Raw genomic sequence first — 22,076 nt, 5'->3', positions numbered from 1 at the left:
CTAATACCGGCTGCCATGAAAACCTTCACTTGTTATTTAAAGATTCCTTGAGATACCTGCATTCAAGCAGGGACATCAACCATAACATGCTGGGGCCAAAAACACCAAATTGGACACGTGTATGATCACAGCGGGTTCATGCATGATCACAGTCGGTAGAATAAGAAGGAACCGGTTCCAGATCGTGCGACCCTCAGAATCTGCCCCTTCACCTGGGGATTGGGGGCAAAAACCCTGAGAGCTCCCAGGTAATGTGTAATCAAAGTTTATGATTAACCGTAATAACTACCGTAAATATCGATCTCTCTCTCTATATATAAAAAAAACAGTTAAAGCTAATATATATATGGGGGCGGTGTTGCCCATGTCTTCAGCTCTTTGGTTTTACCTTATTATTTAAAAACAAAAAAGGGCATTGTCTCCAAAAAAGTATATCTATTTGATATATAAATGCATATAAAATATAAAATATTTGTTTTATTATATGTCGCATTATTGTTTATTTAGATACATTATTATTTCTATAAGTTACACATCTGCTTGAAAACAAATCACTGTTTACAAAAACAATCGCCAAATAAGGCGCTGTTATGTCTGCCCGGGTTAACACCCTGATCCGGGTCAGCCGGGCCGCACGTGTCCGCACTGCTGTCCCAGCATCCCCTGCGCTCAGCACGCTTTGTGATTGGCCTTCTAGCTGTTAATGGAAGCAGCGGGTGGTCCCTTAATTCACGGCTAATCAACAGCCTACTTATCTCCTTTAGCCCCGCCCTTGCTTCCTTTCGCTGACCGCTGGCGCTTCCCTTCTCTCACGTGCCTCCTTCTACCCAATAGTAGATCCTCTTGCCCATTCTTTCCTTCGATCGCCACGGAGGATATGGTTTTGACGTGCACGACTCACGTGCCCCACCTCAGCCAATCCCCTCACGGGTTTTCCGGCATTCCCTCTGCGTAGTTGACAGCGCAGTCACGGGATACGTCTTAGCCAATTGTGTACTTTGTTTCATCCGCCTCTGCTGGCGGGAAAGCTCTGCGCGCGCCCCGGTCCTGTGCGCGTGCGCCCCTAGCCCTAGTCTCTCCGCGGCCTTTTTTCTTGCTTTGGTTCACGTGCACGCGCGCCACTCTTCTGGTCTCGCGAGAAATCCAGCGGTTTCACTATCGTGTTTACACTAATTAAACCCATTACCCCGATAATCCGAACCGAGCCGATCCGGATTAAGTCGGGCGGGTGGTTCCGGAGCGGGACCAGTCCTTGAAACGCCGAAAATTTACCTCACACTTCCCTCACCCTCAGTTTAACCCTTGATTTGACGTAAAATCCCTATAGTGCGGTATTTTCTGAGGTAAAATATCCATTATTTTAAGTGCAAAAAAGACATCTTTCCTCCGAGGTGAGGCTGAGTAGTTTAAGGGGGGATATTACCTCCCCCCCACCCTCCATGACGGGTGACCCCGCGATCGGTGGGTGGGGCGCGGGGTTCCGCGCGTAGGAAAGCTCGGGGATTTGCGGCCTACTAGTCAGGAGCTGGGAGGAAGACGACGACGCGGAGGAGGAAGGTGAAGGAGAAAGAACCCCCTGCGGGGACGAGCCTGATAAGGCCCCGACAGCCGGGGACCCACACACCGAGGGAGAGAGGTAATAACCCGGGGTACTACGGACACCGCCTCCCCAAGGCCTAGGCCCTGACACCCAGCAGCGGGCATCCTCACATGGCCCGGGGCTGCGGCTTGGCCTTGTGCAGTGGGCATCTTTAGGGCCTTGGCCTGCTGGAAATCGCTGCAGTGGCTTTATATGGAGGCTTTGATATAGATCTGTGTGTATGTGACATGACAATATGCTATGTGTGTGTGTATATATATATAATCTGTATATTCATCAATGTTTACAATATAATTAATTAGAGTTTCTGAATGGTTAATACTTTATATCCGTACAGAATACCCTGACTTTCCTTATGGAAAGGATGCCCAAGATCCACTTTTCAAATGCCACGCAGTAGCCATATTATATATATATATTTATATTTATTATTTTACGTATATAGTACCAAGTATTTCTGGGAGCACTTCTTACAGTCCCTGACAAAACTAGAACCGACAGACTAAGACAGCCCGATACATTGGGTAAAGAGGGCCCGGCTTGTGAGCTTACAATCTAGAGAGTGCGTGTCTGTATATGTTTTGAGTTATCGTCATATACATTACACGCACATTCTCTTTCTTTTTTCTTCTTAAATATGCCCGCAAAATGTTTGCAGAAAACGGCGAGGGCGCAGCGTCCTCTCCAGGGCGTTGTGAATCTATGCATTCGGCGCAGATCGACGCGTTAAATAGACGTGTCACGGGGAGGCTTCCTGTGTGGTTGTCGCAGATACACGGAGCGTATATATATATAATATAGAAATGGTATCCCGTATATGTATCTGCAAAACATCCCTTTCCGTGGTATAAGTGTCACTGAGGGGGTCAGGAATCCATACTCAGCCGATGCGGGGGGGTTTCTTGCTTATTACTTTTTATTGGCTGCATCTCGGGACCAGCATTTGGTTAACGAGATCTTGCGCGTTGATAGTTACACTTTTGTTCCCCGGGTACAAATGAGATATAGAAGTTTTAAAAATTAAAGAAACGTATAGAAGTAGTCCCTCCTTAAGATGTCTTTGAGATCTCCTTTAATTGTGCATTTTACTGAGAGGGTAGTGGATAAGTAGAACAGTCTCCCAGCAGAAGTGGTAGAGGGTAATACAGTGAGGGTATTAAACATGTATGGGATAGGCATACGGCTCCTGAATCTAAGACGAGACCAACGACTGATTAAGGTCTTTACAGCAGGAGAAATGGGCAGGTTAGACGGGGGCCGAATGGGGGCCGATCTGCCGACGGGCTGTTTGACAGCTTTTTGAATCTTACGCTGTGTTTTTAATGATCTCCCTGACTCTTGGCGACATGATGTGGCGAAGCCGGTAAAGGTTCTTCCAATTGATACACATCGGTTGGCTCGGATTTGATCTGGTGGCCGTGGCCAGATGCCCCTTCTAGTGATGGCCGTTACTGGCTGCCTTTTTATTTTTTTTTGTAGCAAGGAATATATGGTAAAAGTAAAAAAGCCTAAAACCGTCTAATATCTCAGGCCTTCCCCCTGAATCGTTCTGCGCAGCCTGTCCATAAAAGCACCGATGCAGCATTACTCGGATCCGTGTTTGCCCTTGAGCACTCCCTTTACACTTCGCTCGTTCCTTTGACGTGTCTGTGGAATGGCAGGCGTTTCCAGTTGGCTTGTTGGTTAGTATGGTTAAGTTTTTAGGACGCGGTTGTGTTTGCCTTTTACTTGGCCACAGATCAACAAAGATGGCTTTCATTTAAGGGGCAACCAAGATGGGCAGCGAATGCCTTTTGTGGTCGGCAGACTCATTACAAACACTAACTTACGCTTAAAGAATCCTACCCAGATCTTGCCATTTGATACATTGTAGTCTGCATTAATCATTGATGCGGACACATGCTGGGGAAATAACAAGTGCGTAACTTTAGATGCAACGGCAGGAAGTTTTACTTTACCGAGAGGGTGGTAGATAAATGGAGCAGCCTCCCAGCAAAAGTGGTAGGGGCTAGATTAGGGTAATTTAAGCATACATGGAATCTAAGACGAGACCAACGACCGACTACGGTTTGATTCTTTACAGCAGAAAAAGGCGGACGATCTGTTTGGTGTGTTTTTTGGGATGTGTTGACCGCGTTTGTCTTATTTCCCCCGTTTATACAGTGACTTTATTACGATGTCTGCTAGAGAGAAAAGGTTTTGTTTTTTTAGGCGTTTTATTCTTATTTGTGTAAACCGTAGAGACTGACCGATTACCGGAGCGTTGTAGTCGACGTGATAAGAACCCTTTACATTTTTTACACCTTAGATGGCCAAAAATATCCAAGCGCCTCACGCAGCCGTTTCCTGTTCGGTGTGAAAGGTTCTCGCTATGGTCGGGGGTCTTTAGCTGCTCCCGATGCGTCTCATATGAACCAAACGCATTATACGTCAGCTTTAAAGGAGCCTCTCTGCAACCTACTCGTGAAAAATCCCGTCTTTGTATTTCTCCTTACTTATGTTATTTTCCTCCAGCCGTTAGAGATAGAAGCACAAGGACGCGAGGATCGCTGGGCTGCTTCATGTAGAATAGAGAAGCCAGACAGACAATTTCAGGCAAGAGCTTAATTCTGTGCCAGGAGAGGATGCGGCAGGAGAGATCATTGAGATTTAACCCCGTCTTCTGAATGTAAATAGACTTTGCATATATTTGTCCATCAGGTATGATATATAAACCCCCGGAGCTTTTTGGTGTAGCAAAGTTTGCCAGACTCCTCGAATACCATGGGCTTCATCTGGTGTTAATGAGCAAATAGCACCGTAACACCTTTATGAAGGAGGGAAAACCTAACCCGGTGTAATGTGAAGTTTATTTCCGACCCTCCTCCCCTTCGCTGGTAGCAGCTGTTTTTAGGAGGTATGTGACAAGGGAGGTAAAATGGAGTCCGCTCCTGGAGAAACGGCATATAATAAATAGGTGGGGGGAGGTCAGAGCGCTGAAAGCTTATACAAACCTTTCCTAGCAGGAATGCTGAGCAAGAGCCGCGGATAGAAAACTTACTAAATGTGTCTTCACACGAGCGTCCCCCTTCCCAAAAGAGTCTTTGTCCACATTGATTTAAATCTTAAGGAAGGGAGAGGTCTGCCATTAAAGATTCTCCGGCGGGAGGCAGCAGGGAATGTATGACCTCAATCATTCATTCACAACTCGTCCATCAGTATGAGGAAGCTGCAGCTTTCTGCCGGGTGGGTATGGCAGATAATACGCAGGTACAGGTAGGTCTCGCATCATGGAGTGCAGTCATTCACCCGATGACGGCGTCTCATCAGATTGGAACTCTTTGTGCGTTTTGGTATTTATTTTTTCAGACATTGTAACGTTTTGGGAGGCATCCTGCCTCATGTGACAAGAAAAGTGATACCTTTGTTGGTGAGGCCGAGGTGTAGATGCATTGTAACAGCGCTCAGGAAGCAGGCGGACAGTTTTAGGAGACATCCCAGATTATTAAAAAATCCTCTTCTAGGGTTTGCCTTGTTTTCTTTATAACCCTTTTACGTCAGCCATGCTGTATTAGAGAAGGAACGGGCAACGTGGGTTTTTTACTCAAACACTTAAGGCTTCGTATAAGTAAAGTTTGCTGAAGGGTAAAAAAGTTTGAGCAAAGTAGTTGCTCTAACTATATTCATCGTAAAATGCGAGTACTTCATTTGATGCGTTCGCCATTGAATCCTCCTTATATTTACCGCTTCTTCATGAACGTGATTATTGTATAAACAAGGAGCCGCTTTTATCTGTTTGTATGCAGAGAAGACCTTACACCATTGGCACGAGCGTCTCCTTTTAGTTTGAATGATCCGCCGTGTGTTTTTGTTATGTCTGCATCTTGCTGTAACGCAATAACATATTTGGCATTAAATTCTATATATAGCATTTGAAGGCAATACGTCCATGTAATAAGTGAAGCGCTCTCTGTCTGGGACCACTTATTGACTTTTATAACCTCAACTGCAAATGAACTCCTCTCTCTGCAATTTGCGGGATATGCAAATTAAAATGTGTCGATAGGCCCAGGACTTATTTTCTGCATTTCAACATTTTTCACAAATGGGAACATCTTAGGCTACCAGCTATTTTGAGGCTATTTTTGCAGGTTCATTATTTTTATTTTGTTTATTTTTGAATTCACTGGGAATGAATACGGCTAAAACATACCCAACGTTACTAAACAATGTTTTCATAATGATGAAAGAAAATACGGCGCAAAATGAATAATGCTGTGCTTTTCTCCTAGTGGAAATGATGGAAGAATTGCACAGCCTGGATCCACGGCGTCAGGAACTGTTGGAAGCTCGGTTCACGGGAGTTGGAGTAGCCAAGGTAATCAATAACTTGTAGCTGACGTAACACAAGACCAACCTGGTTTTAATGATATTAGGGGACATCGGGAGGTACTCGATTCGATAGACCATGACACATCGGGATACCTGGCTTTGATTGGGTTTGTCTGCCTTACCTGGAAAGATAGTAACAAATTCCAACATATTTATACATACACTCGACTCCCGATCTATTGAAGTCAATCCAAGGAGGATCCTCATGCTTAGCCCCCACTGATTGCTGTAGGTGCTCAACCCAGGGGAAACTGGCAGAAAACAATGTTTATGGGCAAATGTAATTTTTTTTGCAGTTTTTAATTACCATTTTAGATTAACCCCTTAAGGACAGTGGTTTGTCCTTAAACCCATTAAAAACAATGCATTGTGAGCCCGTACATGTACAGGCTTTGTCATGAAAGGGTTAATTCGACGATTTCGGTTTGCCTTCCCAGCTAGTTCTGCCATCAAAATTCTGAGCATTCAACTAGCTTTATTTGTCGAGCTTGCCGCTAATCTTTGGATTCCTCTTGTAGGGGCAGCTGAACAGTGAATCTTCTAACCAAAGTCTTTGTAGCCTGGGTTCTCTGAGCGACAAAGAACTCGAGGTGAGTATTAATCTTCCAGTATTATGTTCGCAGAGCAGCCCATTTCGTCACCGGTGGGCTAATTGTACGCGCAAAGTACATTTTGAATGCAGCCCCCCTCCCAGTTTGCAGATTGGTTCTTTATGTCCCGCTCGTTGATTTAGGTGGTTTTATTCTATAGCTTCTCTATGCCTGCATACGTTCTGGTTTTGTGTAAATTGTCTGGAATCCATTTTCCTCGTTTGCTATGTAAAGTCATCAGAGCAACACCTCGTGGAATTCTTTCCGATGTGTATTTGGGTGCGTTTGACAATCCGATCCTTGTGCACTTTGGCACAAGCTGCCTGTAATAAGCTATATAGTTTTTTTTTTTTTTTTTTTTTTTAGGAAAAATGCACATTTCTGTGAAATCCCCTGTAGGTTTCCACGCTTCTCCCGGCCGGTGTATGTTTGGTCCCTTTATCTACGTTTCATTATTGAGATCTTAGTTCCACACACAAATACTCATAGGGGGTGTTGGTTTTGTTTACAGACTCTGGTGATTCATTTTTATTGCACTCAACTTTTAGCTTCTAGAGTCTCGGGTTTGAGTGCTTTTTATAAAGAAATTATTTCTTGAATTTGTTACTTTATTCTAGTTGTTTCTTCATCCCCTATTATAAGACTGTATGGAGGCTGACATCGAATCAAGGGGTTTATTACTCAGGTTTGCACGCAATAAACATTTTATTAGAAAAATTAACCATGAGCTTTTTTAATACGGTATCGTTAAAGCTCTGTTTACCTTTCCCGTGAGAAAAAGTAGCAGATCTTAATGGCATATCTCCCCTCTCCCAACACCTGGACCCTGTTTATCTGGAGCCTGTATCTGCTCAATTCCTGGGTGAACAGGACTGGCAAATGCTGATGGCGAGCAGGCAGAAATGCGCGCATCCCTAGAGTTGTGTATCTGAGATCTTCGCAAAATTGTTAAGTGCCAGCAGTTAAATTATGGGCACCGTGGTTACCTAGATTCCGGGAGTTGTCTGGCATCGTGTTTCAACACCGCTTGCAATCTTCGTAGGATAAACAGGAAGTAGTTAGAAGCCTAATGAATTTATTATAGATAATATGCTTTTACCTCTCGCTTTGTGCCAAAGAAAAGTGCCATAATGTTTGTCACCCTCATGGTATTCCAAAGCTAAAGTGTCCTGTGGACTTCGCTGAGTCAGGTGTCTGGTGTGCATACGTTTACGTTGAGTATATGTTATTTATACGACTCCTGCCTTGTGTACGCAAAGCAAATAGTCAAAAGTGAAACGTTTCAACTGGTAAAATGAGGCAAAATCAAAAACTAATGTGTGATCTCGGGTATTTGTATAAAACACAATAGTGAACTAGTTATAGAGATTTGCAAACTATCCTTACGCCTTTTCTTTATTGAGTTGTAAAATACACCATGCATTAAAATGCGGCATACATCATACTGCAGGCTGTTTGGTGTTGCAGTCCCCCCCGCACTCTTTCAGTTCTTGCCAGTCAGGACAGAAGTGCACTTTTAATGTGTCATTTTAAAAGGTCTCTCTTTAGCAGACTCCAGAAAAGAAACAGAATGATCAGAGGAATCGTAAGAGGAAAGCAGAACCGTTTGATGCTAGTCAAGGTAACGCGCTTTAATCTGGGGTCTTTAAAGGGCCTAAGGATACTTCTTGTGCTATTTGCATACAGAAAGAAAAAGTATTATTGTGACCGCCATAGGACTTGCAGCAGATAAAATTTCTCTGGCTTGTCTTATGTTTTATATTCCAGTTGAATATGGGAGGTCTTGTAGGCTCCTATTTGACGTTACTTTAAAATAACTATCTTTATCCATTTGATAAATTTGCCTAAATCAGCCCTGGCAGTGTTGTGCAGTAATAACACTTGGCCTTGGGCCCTAATTAAAAAGGGAGTCGGTAGTGAAATGTAAAGTACCCTTTACTTACCATATTACAGCCTTTTATTACTTCTCTGTTAACTCTACGCTTTGTCACTGAAATGCTGGCCTACAATCAGACTGCAAACACTGTGGGGAGACGGGTAAACAGCGGGGGAGGTTGTTGAGGATTTTTTTTAAACTTTAAATTATCTGTCCTTCTTTTACAGGGAAAAATACTCCTAGAGGACATAAAATTAGTGATTATTTTGAGGTAAGTGGCAAAGAAACCTTCTTGTGGCATTCTTCTGAGATTGCAGTTAAATGTTGGGTGATCTGTGCAAGTGATTCCTCCAGTCCTGAGGCTGTTTACAAATTCAAAGCACATTGATGCTAATGGCTGTAAGGATTTGGTGCTTGGCAGGAGTAGATTTACTCGTTTATTCCCACACTTACCACTCCTATTCTAAAAGGTCCCCAAAGGACATCAATCAACAATCAAATCTACTGTTGAAATGTCCTACTCCTTTACTATTTTCACGTTTCCAGCAAAAATGCGTCAAATTCGACAAAGGTTGCGCCTTTTCACACCTTGCTTAACTACTTTGACGTACATGTACTCCACTTTTCCTCTATCCCAGTGAGAGCTTGAGGCTTCATGATTATAGGACAAGGATTGTACACTTTGACACCTATTAAACTGGTCTGTCACCCGATGAGATCAACCGTGTCTGACATCATACAGGGATGATTGCTCTGAAAACAAACGCTATAGGCGGTTTTGGGAAATACACATAATAGTGGTAAAAGCTGTGTATTCTGTATAGTGATCTTCAGAAATTGTAAACCCGTGTACTTAGGCTTATCAATTATTTTTCATTGCAGTTTGCTGGGGGAAGTGGCCCGGGGACAAGCCCAGGGAGAAGCGTTCCACCAGTTGCCCGATCCTCACCCCAACATTCCTTATCGAATCCACTACCCTTAACGGCAAGTCTTGCTTTTAAAACTTTAGAACAATGCAGGGGCCAAACTCACACATTCTCCTTCATTTACATGAGCATTTCCCTAACTGGTGGAGCCAATAAATGGTGCAGATATTAAGTACAAAATTAAATAAAACACAAGAATTCTAGAGAGGGTTCATTGCTGTCCCCTTTTTCCTGCTGTACATTGACTCACAAAGCTGTCTTATTCACAGAATATGCACTTAATAGCCATTAAAACGTTGTGATTAGATTTTATTTCTGTCTTTCCTTTTAGAGTCAGCAAAGTAGTCCTCCGTCTGGCACACCAGTAAACCTAGAGCATTCCTGCATCGCCCTTAAACAGATCTCCGTCCAGCACAGGCACGCGCAGGTGAGCCCCGCTTTCTGCTAACATATATTGTCCTTAATCTGTAATATTTCCTGCCAGCTGTATGATGTTTGTACCATGGACCCGGACAGGTGAACATGTTGGGGATGGCTTTCTATTTGCTAACTAAATTTAGCTTTTCAGGGGGCAGAAAAGTTCTGGAAAATTCCCCCCCAATGAATTGTTAATGCCTCTGTAGCCTTTTTTGTTATTTTAGCAGTAAATTTTCAAATGTTAAAAAAAATATATCACTTTTTTTATTTTTTTTTCCTTTTTTCAGTCCGACCTCACAATGGATAAAATATCCGCTCTTGAAAACAGCAAAAACTCTGACTTGGAAAAAAAAGAGGGAAGGATAGATGATTTATTAAGGGTGAGTTTTTTTGTAAACATTATTGCCATGTCCTTGATTTCTCGTTAAGCAGTTGTCATTATGTCGAAGCCGCGGCTCTTCTCCTGTCATCCAACAGCAGGCTTTCTTGTCTTTTTTCCTGCTATATTTTATAGATTGTGTAGAACTTTGTGAATCACTTCCATTGTGTGCTTTCAGGTAAACTGTGATCTTCGGCGGCAGATGGATGAGCAGAAGAAAATGCTGGAAAAATACAAAGAACGGTTAAATCGCTGTGTGACGATGAGTAAAAAGTTGCTCATTGAAAAGGTAGGTTGGTTGGTTGCTCTTGGTCTACTATAGACTATATACTATTTCACCCTAAACACAAACTTTTTTTTTTTGTAGGTTGTGTTCAGCGTAATTTTCGTTAATAAATTGTATTACTTACACTCAAAACGCCCACTAGTCTTTCTTTCTGTCTCCAGTCCAAGCAGGAGAAGATGGCGTGTCGGGATAAAAGCATGCAAGATCGCCTGCGATTGGGTCACTTCACTACTGTCCGGCACGGTGCCTCCTTTACAGAGCAGTGGACTGATGGTTATGCTTTCCAGAACCTTATCAAGTAAGGACAAAGCCACGTTTATATCTCACAAGAGAAACAATGTGCGTTTTTATTATTTATTCGGATACATTTAGAGAGGGAAGAGTTACCAATAAGATCCGCCTGTATTTAGTAACTTTTACAAGTCACCACGTAAAAGGGCTTGTCAGGGTTGCATTGAATTGTTAACCCAATGTGTTGCCAGTATGTATAACTACAATGTTTCTTTACAGGCAACAAGAACGAATAAACTCCCAAAGGGAAGAAATAGAAAGGCAACGGAAAATGCTGGCCAAAAGAAAACCCCCGGCGATGGGACAAACGCCCCCTGCCAATAATGAGCAGAAACAACGCAAAAACAAGACGAACGGAGCAGAGAATGAGGCGTAAGTAAATGCTGCCTGGCTGGCTGGGAGGTCTGCATCACTTATTGTGGTGGATGTGCTGTGTGAAAGGGCTTTGTAAAAATAAAAATGGCAAAAGGCCATGTTCTGATGACTGTGTCCCATTTACTGTCTCCTCGTTGTCTAGGTTAACATTGGCAGAGTATCATGAACAGGAAGAAATATTCAAGCTCCGGCTAGGTCACCTTAAAAAGGTGAGAATGCACGATACTAAGGTCTTTTCTGGTAATCACGCTTCCTCGTGTAAACTCTACCACGTGCTTGTGCATCGGGTGGGATGCTGGCTACGTATATACAGTAAGCCGTTTCTGATTCAACTCATGGTGGTCGTTGGGTCTCCTTACAGGAAGAAGCGGAGATTCAGGCAGAACTTGAACGGCTCGAGAGAGTGAGGAATTTGCACATTAGAGAGTTGAAAAGAATACACAACGAAGATAATTCACAGTAAGGCTGTAACTTTTTGTGTTTAATGTTTGCATTTTCCTTGGCAGCGTTATCTGCTTTGATATGAAGAGGTTAAGTACCCCCAAGTAGATTGTAAGCTCACAAGCGCAAGGCCCTCTTCCGCTTTAGTATCCGTAGGTCTTGACGTGAATTGTTCGGTTTTAAATAATTTGTGGATGAAGAAGCTGTTGGTTATCGCTCTCCCTCTATGAAACTCTTTAAATGGCATTTAATGTACTTAATCCACAAATATCTTATGACTCCCACTTCCTGAAACAGTTAATCTGGAAAGAACCAACATTGGGGGGTTTTGTCTGTCCGGTAGCTGTGTCGGGTTAACTCTTAAGTAAAAATGTCATTTATTCAGGAAATTCTTTTTAATTTATTATACTCGCTTTGTTTCCAGATTGCTTCCCACGGATTTTGGGCTGTCTCTTGGGCCATCTTTCAGTATAACATTCAAACCTTTTAATGCTGCATCTATTATACTCCCCCAACTCTGAACGTCTCTAAACTAGACGGAGGATGTGTCGGTCGGGTAGGGGTTTTATTACTGGCAAAAATTCTATTTCTGTTTCTTCGTTGCAGATTTAAAGACCATCCAACGCTAAACGACCGTTATTTGTTGCTGCACCTTCTTGGTAGAGGAGGTTTCAGTGAAGTGTATAAGGTAAGATGTCTCATCTTGGGGTTTTTCCCCCCTCTCTGAAATACATGTTTAGTTGAGCTATACCTTTTCTCTGAACGCTTGAAGTGAGTGCCGGACCGCTTTTCATTTATATTCATGTGGTGGTTCCGCAGTATTGGCACTCTGAAAACTACATTTTCTGTCTCGCAGTAAAATGATTTACTTATCCACCACATATCCCCTAATGCGCGTTATCCAAACGTCCCCATCCTGCAGGCTTTCGACCTAACCGAACAAAGATACGTAGCTGTGAAAATACACCAGTTAAATAAGAACTGGAGGGATGAAAAGAAAGAAAATTACCATAAGTGAGTATCTGAACGGTACATGAACTAAACAAAGCCTCACTCGTCTCAATAAATGGCAGATCGAAATTTTTTTTTGTTCAAATTTTCACTTTCATTGTTGTGTGAAAATCTGGCCCATCTATTTAATTCCGTACACTTGTTAACCTGTCCTTTCTTTTTTACTCATTGGAAAAACCCACTGTTTAGTAAAAATCTTTTTAGTTTGCGGTTTGTGGATTTGGTTTAGTGAACTGTTTGTGGCCTAACATTTATTATCTCCCTGTGCCCTAGGCATGCCTGCAGGGAATATCGCATCCACAAGGAACTGGATCACCCCAGGATAGTCAAGCTATATGACTATTTCTCCTTAGACACAGACTCGTAAGTATCCGCATAATTAGGACTTTGTGCCAATCCTCTGGCCCATAGGTGCCAAATCTGTCTCCCCACATATCAGTCTTCTGTTTTATGAGAGCCCCTATCCTCTTCCGCAGACTACCTCCATGTAATTCTGCGGGCTCTCTGGAAGCTCCCGCTGGTAAAAAGGTTTGAAATGTTCTTTGATGATGCCGTCTCCCCTAGGTTTTGCACTGTGCTGGAGTACTGCGAGGGCAACGATCTGGACTTCTATCTGAAGCAGCACAAACTGATGTCTGAGAAGGAGGCGCGTTCCATCATCATGCAGATTGTGAATGCTCTGAAGTACCTGAATGAGATCAAACCTCCTATTATACACTATGACCTTAAGCCAGGTGGGTGTTTGAGATCTGCACTCCCAGCTACGGAAGTTATGTTGGTAAATACGCCTCGTGATGATCTCCTGTAGGTAGTGTGATATTTGTGCGTGGCGTTTATTTTTCCCCGTAAACCAGACATCGTTAGCTATACCTACTGTAATGACTTTCGTTATTTAAAAAAAAAAATCATAGATGTCATTATTTGTTACCTTGAAACCATATTGTATATTACCATTTTATTTTTTATGTAGTTAAAAGTATCCGTGTGAAATTGTCACTCTTTTATATTTGGATGATCAGGTAATATTCTTTTGGTCAACGGTACCGCTTGCGGAGAGATAAAAATTACCGATTTTGGACTATCCAAAATAATGGATGACGATAGCTACAATTCAGTAGATGGTATGGAGCTTACCTCTCAAGGAGCCGGAACCTACTGGTGAGTATGGAAGCAATCCCTTCCGCTTGGGGTCTAGCCGTGTGATCCCTGTACTGACTGATAATCTAGCGGACGGGTTTAAATGGGCCGCTGTGCTTCACCATCTTTGGCTGCAGGGCTCTGGGTACAGATTACTTCTCTTTGTGTGGTCTTTACTTTCCCCACATGCGTTCTTTATCTCTTAATTAGCATCTCACATCTATTAATTTCCCTTTCATATTAATACTTATCCATTTCAAAGCAGAACTTGGCAGATAAGAATCATTCAGCCCGCTTTTTCCTGATGTAACAGTCCGGTCTTAATCAGTCCTTGATCTTGTATTGGATTCGGGAGCCGTATGCCTATCCCATGCGTGTTTAACTTCCCTCGCTGTATTACCCTCTACCACTTCTGCCGGGAGGGATTTTTTAAACCAGACCAAATCCAGCCCAGGGGCCCCGTGTTACAGATAAAATTGACACCCCTCACCTGGGATACCTGCTTTGCCGTATTCAATCCCGTGCTCGCGACTAGGTTTATAGGTATAAAAACAGGCAAAACCTAAACTTCAGCGATATCTTCAGCTTGGAAGGTTTGGGAAAGTAATAAACCCTTCAGTACGTAAATAAAGTAGATGATTGAAGGAAGAAAAGTAAGTCTCTCTCTCTCTCTTCCTTTTGAAAAGGTATTTGCCTCCCGAGTGTTTTGTTGTCGGCAAAGAACCTCCTAAAATCTCAAACAAAGTGGACGTGTGGTCTGTAGGAGTCATTTTCTATCAATGTCTTTATGGGCGGAAGGTAAAAGTCTTTTATTATTCCTATTATTAGAAACTCTTCTCCTGGGTTATAAAGGCAATTAATATAAATGTGGATTTGTGTTTCTTCCAGCCTTTTGGTCACAACCAGTCCCAGCAGGACATCTTGCAGGAGAACACCATTCTCAAAGCAACGGAGGTTCAGTTCCCTCCCAAGCCTGTCGTGACCCCAGAAGCCAAGGTAAATCCTGAGGTCACGTTCTGTCTTCATCACGTCCACGATGCGATGAAAGTTTATACAGATCATGCAGCCTGAATGATGTGATGTGTTTTTTTTTCTGTATTTTAAACAGTTTTGTGCATAGTTTTGCTTTATGATTAAGTGCATGTAGGATGTTGTATTTTTGCATTTACTAAATATTTAAGATCTTTCATGTGCTTTCCGCTCCTTCCCCTGCGCAGGCTTTTATCCGCCGCTGCCTCGCCTATAGGAAGGAAGATCGAATAGACGTCCACCAGCTGGCTTCCGATCCGTACCTGCTGCCGCACATCCGCAAGTCGGTTTCTACAAGCGGCCCGGCGAATGCGGCCGTAGCCTCGACGTCGGCTTCATCCAACAACAGTTTGTCAAACTGAGGAAACGAGATGGACCTGAATTCTTTAGACGGCACCGTTACGCTAAACGCGGCGATGCTAGCAGCGCTGTCACCGGGCCCCCTCTGGGATACGTCTCCTCCTTTTCTGGGAGAGCAGTGGGTGCTCCATGGAGAAGATTCTTTTGTGGCTTAGTAGTAGAGCTGCATATAGATGGATTGAATAATGGAGTCTCTAACAGCCCCTACTGGGCTGGCCATCCAAACAAAGACTTTCCGGAGGGACATTACAGAGTATCGCGGCGCGGGAGAGAGCAGCGCCCTATAAACTGCTTCAAAGCTGGACTTCAAACTCCTCTCTCCCCAAACTGCAGACTTCTGGACTCTCCACGCTCGGCCGCTCACCTTTCAACAGTGAAATGACTTTTACTAAGCGACATTTTCCAGGTGTAGAAACAGGACTGTTCCTGTGTTGATATTTAAACCTGTTCTGTTTCCCCCTCCTTCCCCAATCCAGTTTATTAAAAGAGAAGACTTGAGTGAAGATTTGCAAAAGTGGTGAACGAGATACCCCCCCCCCCCCAAATGTCCCCGTTCATAACAGGCAAAAGGGTTTTTTTTTTTTTTTTTTTTTTTAAGAGAAGTGAAGTGTTTTGTTACCTCTCCGTTAAAAAAAAATCTAATAACCTGTCAGAAAAGTGAAATCCATATTATTAGAAACAGGAATGTGTCGGCCGTTCCCTTTTAGTCCCCGACTGATCCTCTGCCCCCCCCCTTTCACATCAAGTTCTTAGTGTGCTGTGGATGCTGCTCTTCTAGAGCCAACAGGCATTGGGGAAAGCAGAATGTGGAACGTTTGGCTTAACGGCCCTTCATGTAATGTTGTGTGGTCACATGTTTGCAGTGCCCCTATTCCCCGGCGATCTCTTAAAATTCTTACACTTTTTTTTTTCCCACTTATCATGTCGGCCTCTAAACTCGGGCCAAGCATGGGCCGCCGATCCACAGCGTTTTCTGGATAGCAGCCATCCGGGTTTTCTAGTCTGTCCGTTGCTTGAGCTCTTCGAATTCTAGCTAAGCTGCGGCCTGCCGGACGGGGTTTAGCCGTCTCTAGTGCTATTCCGCTGAGCGCCTGCAGAGCAGTAGCCATCTTTTTTGAGGCTGGTGTCCAGATTTTAGCCGCACAAATTAGAGGTTTTAATTAGAGGCATTTTTGTATTTTCACCGCTTGATCTCGATCACGGAGGCTGCTTTAATATCTTTTATTCCTAACATGCCTGATTAAGGCCAAAAATGGTTTGGTTTGTCTTTTTAAGTCACAACTCTGAAGTTCTTTTGTTACGGGCGATACGATGGCGTCCCTGTCGGCACCGCCGGGTGTTTCTTTAAGCCGTACCCTCTACGTTAGCACCGTTTTAACGTTATTCCTGCCCTGTGCTTTCCCCTCTTTTAGGATCATGCGCGCGTATAGCGTTTGCTGCCTGTATTCCTTCCCTGCTACATCCCGTGTTCCGGAACGATCAGACGCGCATTTCAAACGGTTCAAACTATCATATCTTCTATCTGAATGTGCCTTCTGGTGATTGTTCGGCTTTTAAGGTGCATTTTGTTTTTACTCCTTTCGAATATTTCACTGTGTATTCTGCGTCTGACAGGCAAACGGGGTTCACGTTTCAATAAATGCAGCCACTTCATCATGGACTCTGATCCTTCTATAACCGAACGGCGTATTGCCTCATCGCTGTATTGGGGTGTCTTACAGAGAATTTGCTGTCACAGTTGCTACCCAGCCGTTTAAATTCCTTACTAATCCGTTATATGGAAACATACCTTTTGCCGGTTACAAAGTGTCCTCCTGCCGCGATCCGCTAACCAGCATCCCCGACTCCATCCTCCTCATTCCTGCGCCAGAAACTCCGCCTTCATATCTGGTTTCTGTTTAATATGGGTTTCACTTTGCTTTAGTAAAAATAATTAAAAACAAAAAAATTATATTTCTTTTTTTGGTTCATTTTAAACTTAGGAGGGGGGGAGGCAATGTATTAATTGGTAACTGAAATCCATGACGAATAGCCAAGAGTTAAACGACGAAAAACAAAACCTGATATTAAAATTCATTTGGTTGAAGTGGTTGCGTTATTCTTTTGTACCCCGTTTTTCATAATGCGTGACATTTGTAAGTATGTACGGTCTGCATACGTGGGTCATGTATGTGCAGCGCGACTTCTTATATATGATATATTCCCAGCTGAGGGAATGTAATGGAATCTTAAGTTAACTTAAGTATAAAGTTACTGCTGCTATTGGCCTGGGGCGTCGCTATACTTTCCTGTCTACTTCCTGCTCTTGGCCACACCCCTAATAAGCCAGAGCCAATCATCTTTCATCAAACAGGAAGTTAAGACGACTGCTCGCACGAGCACTATAATAGAGATTTATTTAGGGTATTGGGGAGGGCTTGGTTTCTGGAAGTGGAGGCCCCCGATATAATTCAATGCTTCTCAAATTGGGGGCCGTTATTTATCTACTGGAGTTTCGAGGTACTCATGGAGATAATAAGCATGCGCGAGAAGCTGTTTTTGTAATAAAGAAAGAACGGATGCCCGATTCAGAAATAAACATAATTTTTTCTTCTGTAAAAGTGGCCCAAGATCAGGGACAGAAAAAGTGTCAGAAAAATAAGTTTGTGTTTCAGCCACTAGGGGGCGATCTCAGACAACAAAGGAAAAAGTGTATTATAAAGCTGTGCAGCTGATAAGAGGTCAAATGCGTCGGGGGTTAATAACATTTTTCCTGCCCTTTTGGTTCAGATGAAATTTTCAGTGTCCCCCCCCCCCCAAGAATCAAAATTACCCCCCCGCCAACTCCATTCCTACTGTTCTTTCATCTCCCCGTCTTCTCTGCTCCTCCTTCACTTCTTTAGCCAACAGCATTGAGCCTCTGCGCGCACCGCAGGGAAATCCTCTACTCTGATTGGAGGAACGGCGGGGGTCCCAGCGGTCTGTGCGGAGGCACCGCCCCGTCGGGAAGTCCTCTCAAGGTGGAGAAGAGGAGACCTGGAAGCGGTTGTCGGAGAAGATAGGAAGAGCATGAGAGAGAATGAGGAAAAAAAATCTTTCGAAATGATAATTTGGAGATTTTTTGTTTGGTTTTCCTCCTCGTTTTCATGCATTTGTACAAATTAATGAATTTAATAAAATTTTGCGTTAATCCAAATAAATATGAAGCACGGAGGAGCAGCCGTTGGCAGCACTCAGCACGGTCGAGTGGAGGTCTTGTCTCCTTCTTTTCTCGATCTCGCACCAAGAACGTTGGGTGTCCGTGAGTCGGGTGGACAAAGATCCGACGCGGGAACGTAACGAAGCTCAGAGGAGAAGATCCCAACCAACCAATCGGAAATCAGCATGGGAAGGTTCCAGTTCTAGGTGTCGCTCGTGTTCCGCGTCTCCTCCTTGGAATGCGTTGATACTTTTAAAACAAACTAATGATTTTTTTTTTTCTGAAAGATCCTTTTATTGCTGACGTTGAAATACTGAAGGAATGTCGCAGACTCCCTGAGAAGGAAAGGGTCATCGGGTTACCCGTCTTAAACAGATGTGATCGGGGCCCCGGATCGGAGGCAGCTGCTGCCGGTAGGGATCCCAGATCGGCTCCCTCGCTCCACATCTGCTGGAGACGTTAGAAGCGAGAGCCAAGGCTTCTCTCGTGTCTCTCGAAGACAAATTCGTCTAAGCTGCAGCTTCCTTCACTCGCAAGAACAAATTAAAACATAAAAAAAGTATTTAAAACATAAAAAAAACCCTAAAGAATGGCAAAAATACAAAAGTGTCCACGAGATTAGAACCAAAGCGTTTCCTTCTTGAAATGAGGTGGAGACCCTTATTCTTTAATGAAGAAATCCTTACTTGGTCTACACACTGGGGAACTTTCTGACCCCCGAGACTCTTGGAATATTAACCCTTTAATAGCACATTGTGAAGATTCTATGTAGCGACTCATCGATGTTTTACCCAAATGGCTCTAAAATCTCCCATCATGGAAACTTAGGCTTGTCATTATTTAAAGAGGCACCTGCATTCAAGCAGGGATGTCAGTCATAACATACCGGGGGCAAAAGCACCAACTGGGGGTCTTATATATGATCACAGTGGGGGGTGGGGAGATAAGAAGGAGTCAGACTGTGTAACCTGGAGAATCTGCCCCCGAGACCCTGAGATTGGGGCAAAAACCCTGAGACTTGGGTTCAAATCTTACGTTGATTTAGTGAAATGTTTTTGTCATTTTTACGGTCGTCGGTCGTCTCGCGCGTTTCCTTGGCAGGTGACGTCACTTCCAGGCGGTCCGGCAGGTAGGATCTGCACGCTGGATACCCGGCGCGGATGTATATGTGTAACATTTCTGCGAATTATTCCGAGACTCCCTGCCCCCGTCTTAAAAAATTCTCCATCTGTTCTTAATAAAGTATTATTTGATGCCTGGAAGGAGGGGGGGCGGCGAGCTTCCTGAAACCATTCAGCAGGGGGGGGGGATCTGGCTTCCAGTGCCTGAAAAATCCTTCTGTCTGAGGTTTATCAGCTGGAAGCCGCAGGCATGCGAAAGGGCCGGGACGGGCCGGGGGGTAATGTCGCCTCTCCTAACGCTGCAGATAACTAATGGGTCTCAGACACATTCAAAGATGCAAAGATGTTACATTGCCTAGCAAATAAACCTTCGCATAGAAACATCGGCCCCATTCGGCCCATCTGGTCAGCCTGTTTCTCCTGCTGTAAAGACTCAAACCTTCAGGAGCCGTATGTCTATCCCATGCATGTTTAAATTCCCTCACTGTAACCTTTACCACTTCTGCTGGGAAGCTGTTCCACTTACCTACCACCCTCTCAGTAAAGCAAGACATCTTTACATTACATCTAAACGTCGGAGCCTCTAGTTTCAGATTACGATCCCGTATTGTATTCTTTTATCTGAAGCTTTAATCACACCAAATGTTACCGAAAGCTTTAAGAAGCCCTTTTCAGTTTCCGTCCAATCAGTGCCTGCTTTTTGGGTCACATGACAATTAAGTATCCCCTGCCTAAATATGAATGAAGAATCTGGAGATGGTCTCAGGTGGGTGAGTGCGGGGGGGGTCTATTCAGACCCTTGTTCGCACGCAGGGGCCGAGCTCCCATTGGGTTGAAGGAAAACACTTCCCTGCTACCGATTGGCTGCTTCAGTGGCGAGAATCGTCAGATCACCGAGGAGCTGCAGCTTCTACCTAAGAAAAGTGATCTTTTTGTTTCATTTTTAGAGTGCAAATTAAGATGCTCATAAAAGATCCCGCAGATCTAGCGCGCAGTTAAGTAATTATGCGCCTTTTGGTCCCTACGGAGGATCAGATTACGCATAATGTTCACTTAACATGCGATCTCGTGTGTTACCGGTTAACATGCGTGTGTAAACCCCAAACATATGGTTAATGTACACGTATCCCGAATCCTCCCTCCATCCCCCTCTCCGTCCCCTATGAGGAACCACATGGTGTGCAAAAAAAAAAAAAACCATATGTTATTTTAGAATTTTAACCTAAAATTCCACATTCCTGGAAGGGGATCCAGAAAGAGACGGTCAGAGCTAAAGACAGCACTAGGTGATGACGAGGCATGTTCGGGGGCAAAACGGGCATTAATGAGAAACGGTCCCGATTGAACGATAGACTTTTTTTTTAACCTCATTTTCTCATGAATGATCAAAATAAATCAATGAAACAAAAACAATAACCAAAATAAAATCAATGGTTTTCTGTATATTTTAATATTATTATTATAATTATTATTACATTGTTCGTAATAATGTAACTGTAATATAAGGAAGTTTTACTTTACTGAGAGAGTTGTACCTAAGTGGAGCAGCCTCCCAGCAGAAGTGGTAGAGGGTAATACAGCGAGGATATTAAACATGCATGGGATAGACATACGGCTCCTGAATCTAAGACGAGACCAACGACTGATTAAGGTTTGAGTCTTTACAGCAGGAGAAACGGGCGAGTAGACGGGGGCCGAATGGGGGCCGACCTGCCAGGAGGTCCTGTTTCTTATACGTAAGCATTTACCTTACCGGCCAAATAGCCAAAAAGGGGCACTTTTGTTTTAGGGGGTGTGGTTAGGGGTGTGGCTGTGGGCAGGGCTTTCACAAGACTCTTTATACAACTTTGTAACTTTGTAAACAGTTTTGTTTATAAAGCCGTTTCCTGCTGTTTCTATACACATTATCGGGGCTTTTAGGGCTGTAGAACCCTGCGATCCCCTCATACCCAGCAAACATTCTGACCTCCTAGAAAAGAGGGGCATCAGGGGAGGAAAGAGGGGCATCAGGGGAGGAAAAAGGGGATTTGTTGTCCTGAGAGGGATTGTCCCTTCTGAATAGGCGCGCGATTTATTGCTTAACATTCCTTCGTCCAACTAACAGCCGACAAATGATCTACATCACAAAAAGAGTCCGGGGCTCGCTCGGGGTAACAGCTCAATTCGTACGGCAGCCGGAGCCGAGGAGACAAAGCCGATTTTTAACGGATTTCTAAAGATATTCCCTTCTTTGTGCCTCAGAGAAAAAAAAAGAAAAAGAAAAAAAAGGAGAGAAAAAAAGGAGCATGATCTTAAAAGAAAAAAGAGAATTAAGAGAAAGGGACCGGGTGTTATTTTGGCAGATAAAAGCAGGGCGAGAGAGAGAGAAGACAGTGAGAAGAATATTTTTTTCCTCCCCAAAGTTTCTCACTTGCTGACGTAATGTCTGACCCAGCCCTTTGACTTAAGACTCACACAAGCTCAGACATACAGCCCTTTTTTTTCTCTACATCCCTCCTCTTTTTCCTCCCCCTTCTCCTTCTCCTCCTTCTCCTTCTCTTTTTTTCCTCTACATCCCTCCTCTTTTTCCTCCCCCTTCTCCTTCTCCTTCTCTTTTTTTCCTCTACATCCCTCCTCTTTTCCCCCCTTCTCCTGCTCTTTTTTACTCTGTACATCCCTCCTCTTTTCCCCCCTTCTCCTGCTCTTATT

General features: G+C 43.7%; 1 protein-coding gene across 3 annotated transcripts; it reads left to right on the top strand.

Moving 5' to 3' along the window:
* The first annotated feature begins 1,092 nt into the window (after positions 1 to 1,092).
* Positions 1,093 to 15,166, top strand: TLK2 (tousled like kinase 2). Of its 3 annotated transcripts, none has more exons than XM_053453602.1 (21): positions 1,093 to 1,636; positions 5,872 to 5,957; positions 6,490 to 6,561; positions 8,113 to 8,182; positions 8,665 to 8,708; positions 9,320 to 9,421; positions 9,695 to 9,790; positions 10,068 to 10,160; positions 10,338 to 10,448; positions 10,607 to 10,743; positions 10,956 to 11,108; positions 11,254 to 11,320; positions 11,473 to 11,570; positions 12,159 to 12,240; positions 12,475 to 12,566; positions 12,837 to 12,926; positions 13,128 to 13,297; positions 13,583 to 13,721; positions 14,387 to 14,498; positions 14,589 to 14,696; positions 14,918 to 15,166. In XM_053453602.1, exons 2-21 carry the CDS (start codon positions 5,877 to 5,879, stop codon positions 15,089 to 15,091), a joined length of 2,091 nt encoding a protein of 696 aa, XP_053309577.1. In that variant the 5' UTR covers positions 1,093 to 1,636; positions 5,872 to 5,876; the 3' UTR covers positions 15,092 to 15,166. The 3 variants fall into 3 exon arrangements, with proteins under 3 accessions (XP_053309577.1, XP_053309576.1, XP_053309578.1); XM_053453601.1 differs by having other exon boundaries at positions 8,110 to 8,182; XM_053453603.1 differs by lacking the exon at positions 9,320 to 9,421 and having other exon boundaries at positions 8,110 to 8,182.
* Positions 15,167 to 22,076: the final 6,910 nt, after the last annotated feature.

Source organism: Spea bombifrons, chromosome 13, assembly GCF_027358695.1.
Source record: "Spea bombifrons isolate aSpeBom1 chromosome 13, aSpeBom1.2.pri, whole genome shotgun sequence".
Lineage (NCBI taxonomy): Eukaryota > Metazoa > Chordata > Amphibia > Anura > Pelobatidae > Spea > Spea bombifrons.
Note: the sequence above shows the minus strand (reverse complement) of the source record. Positions and strands in the feature narration are given on the sequence as shown.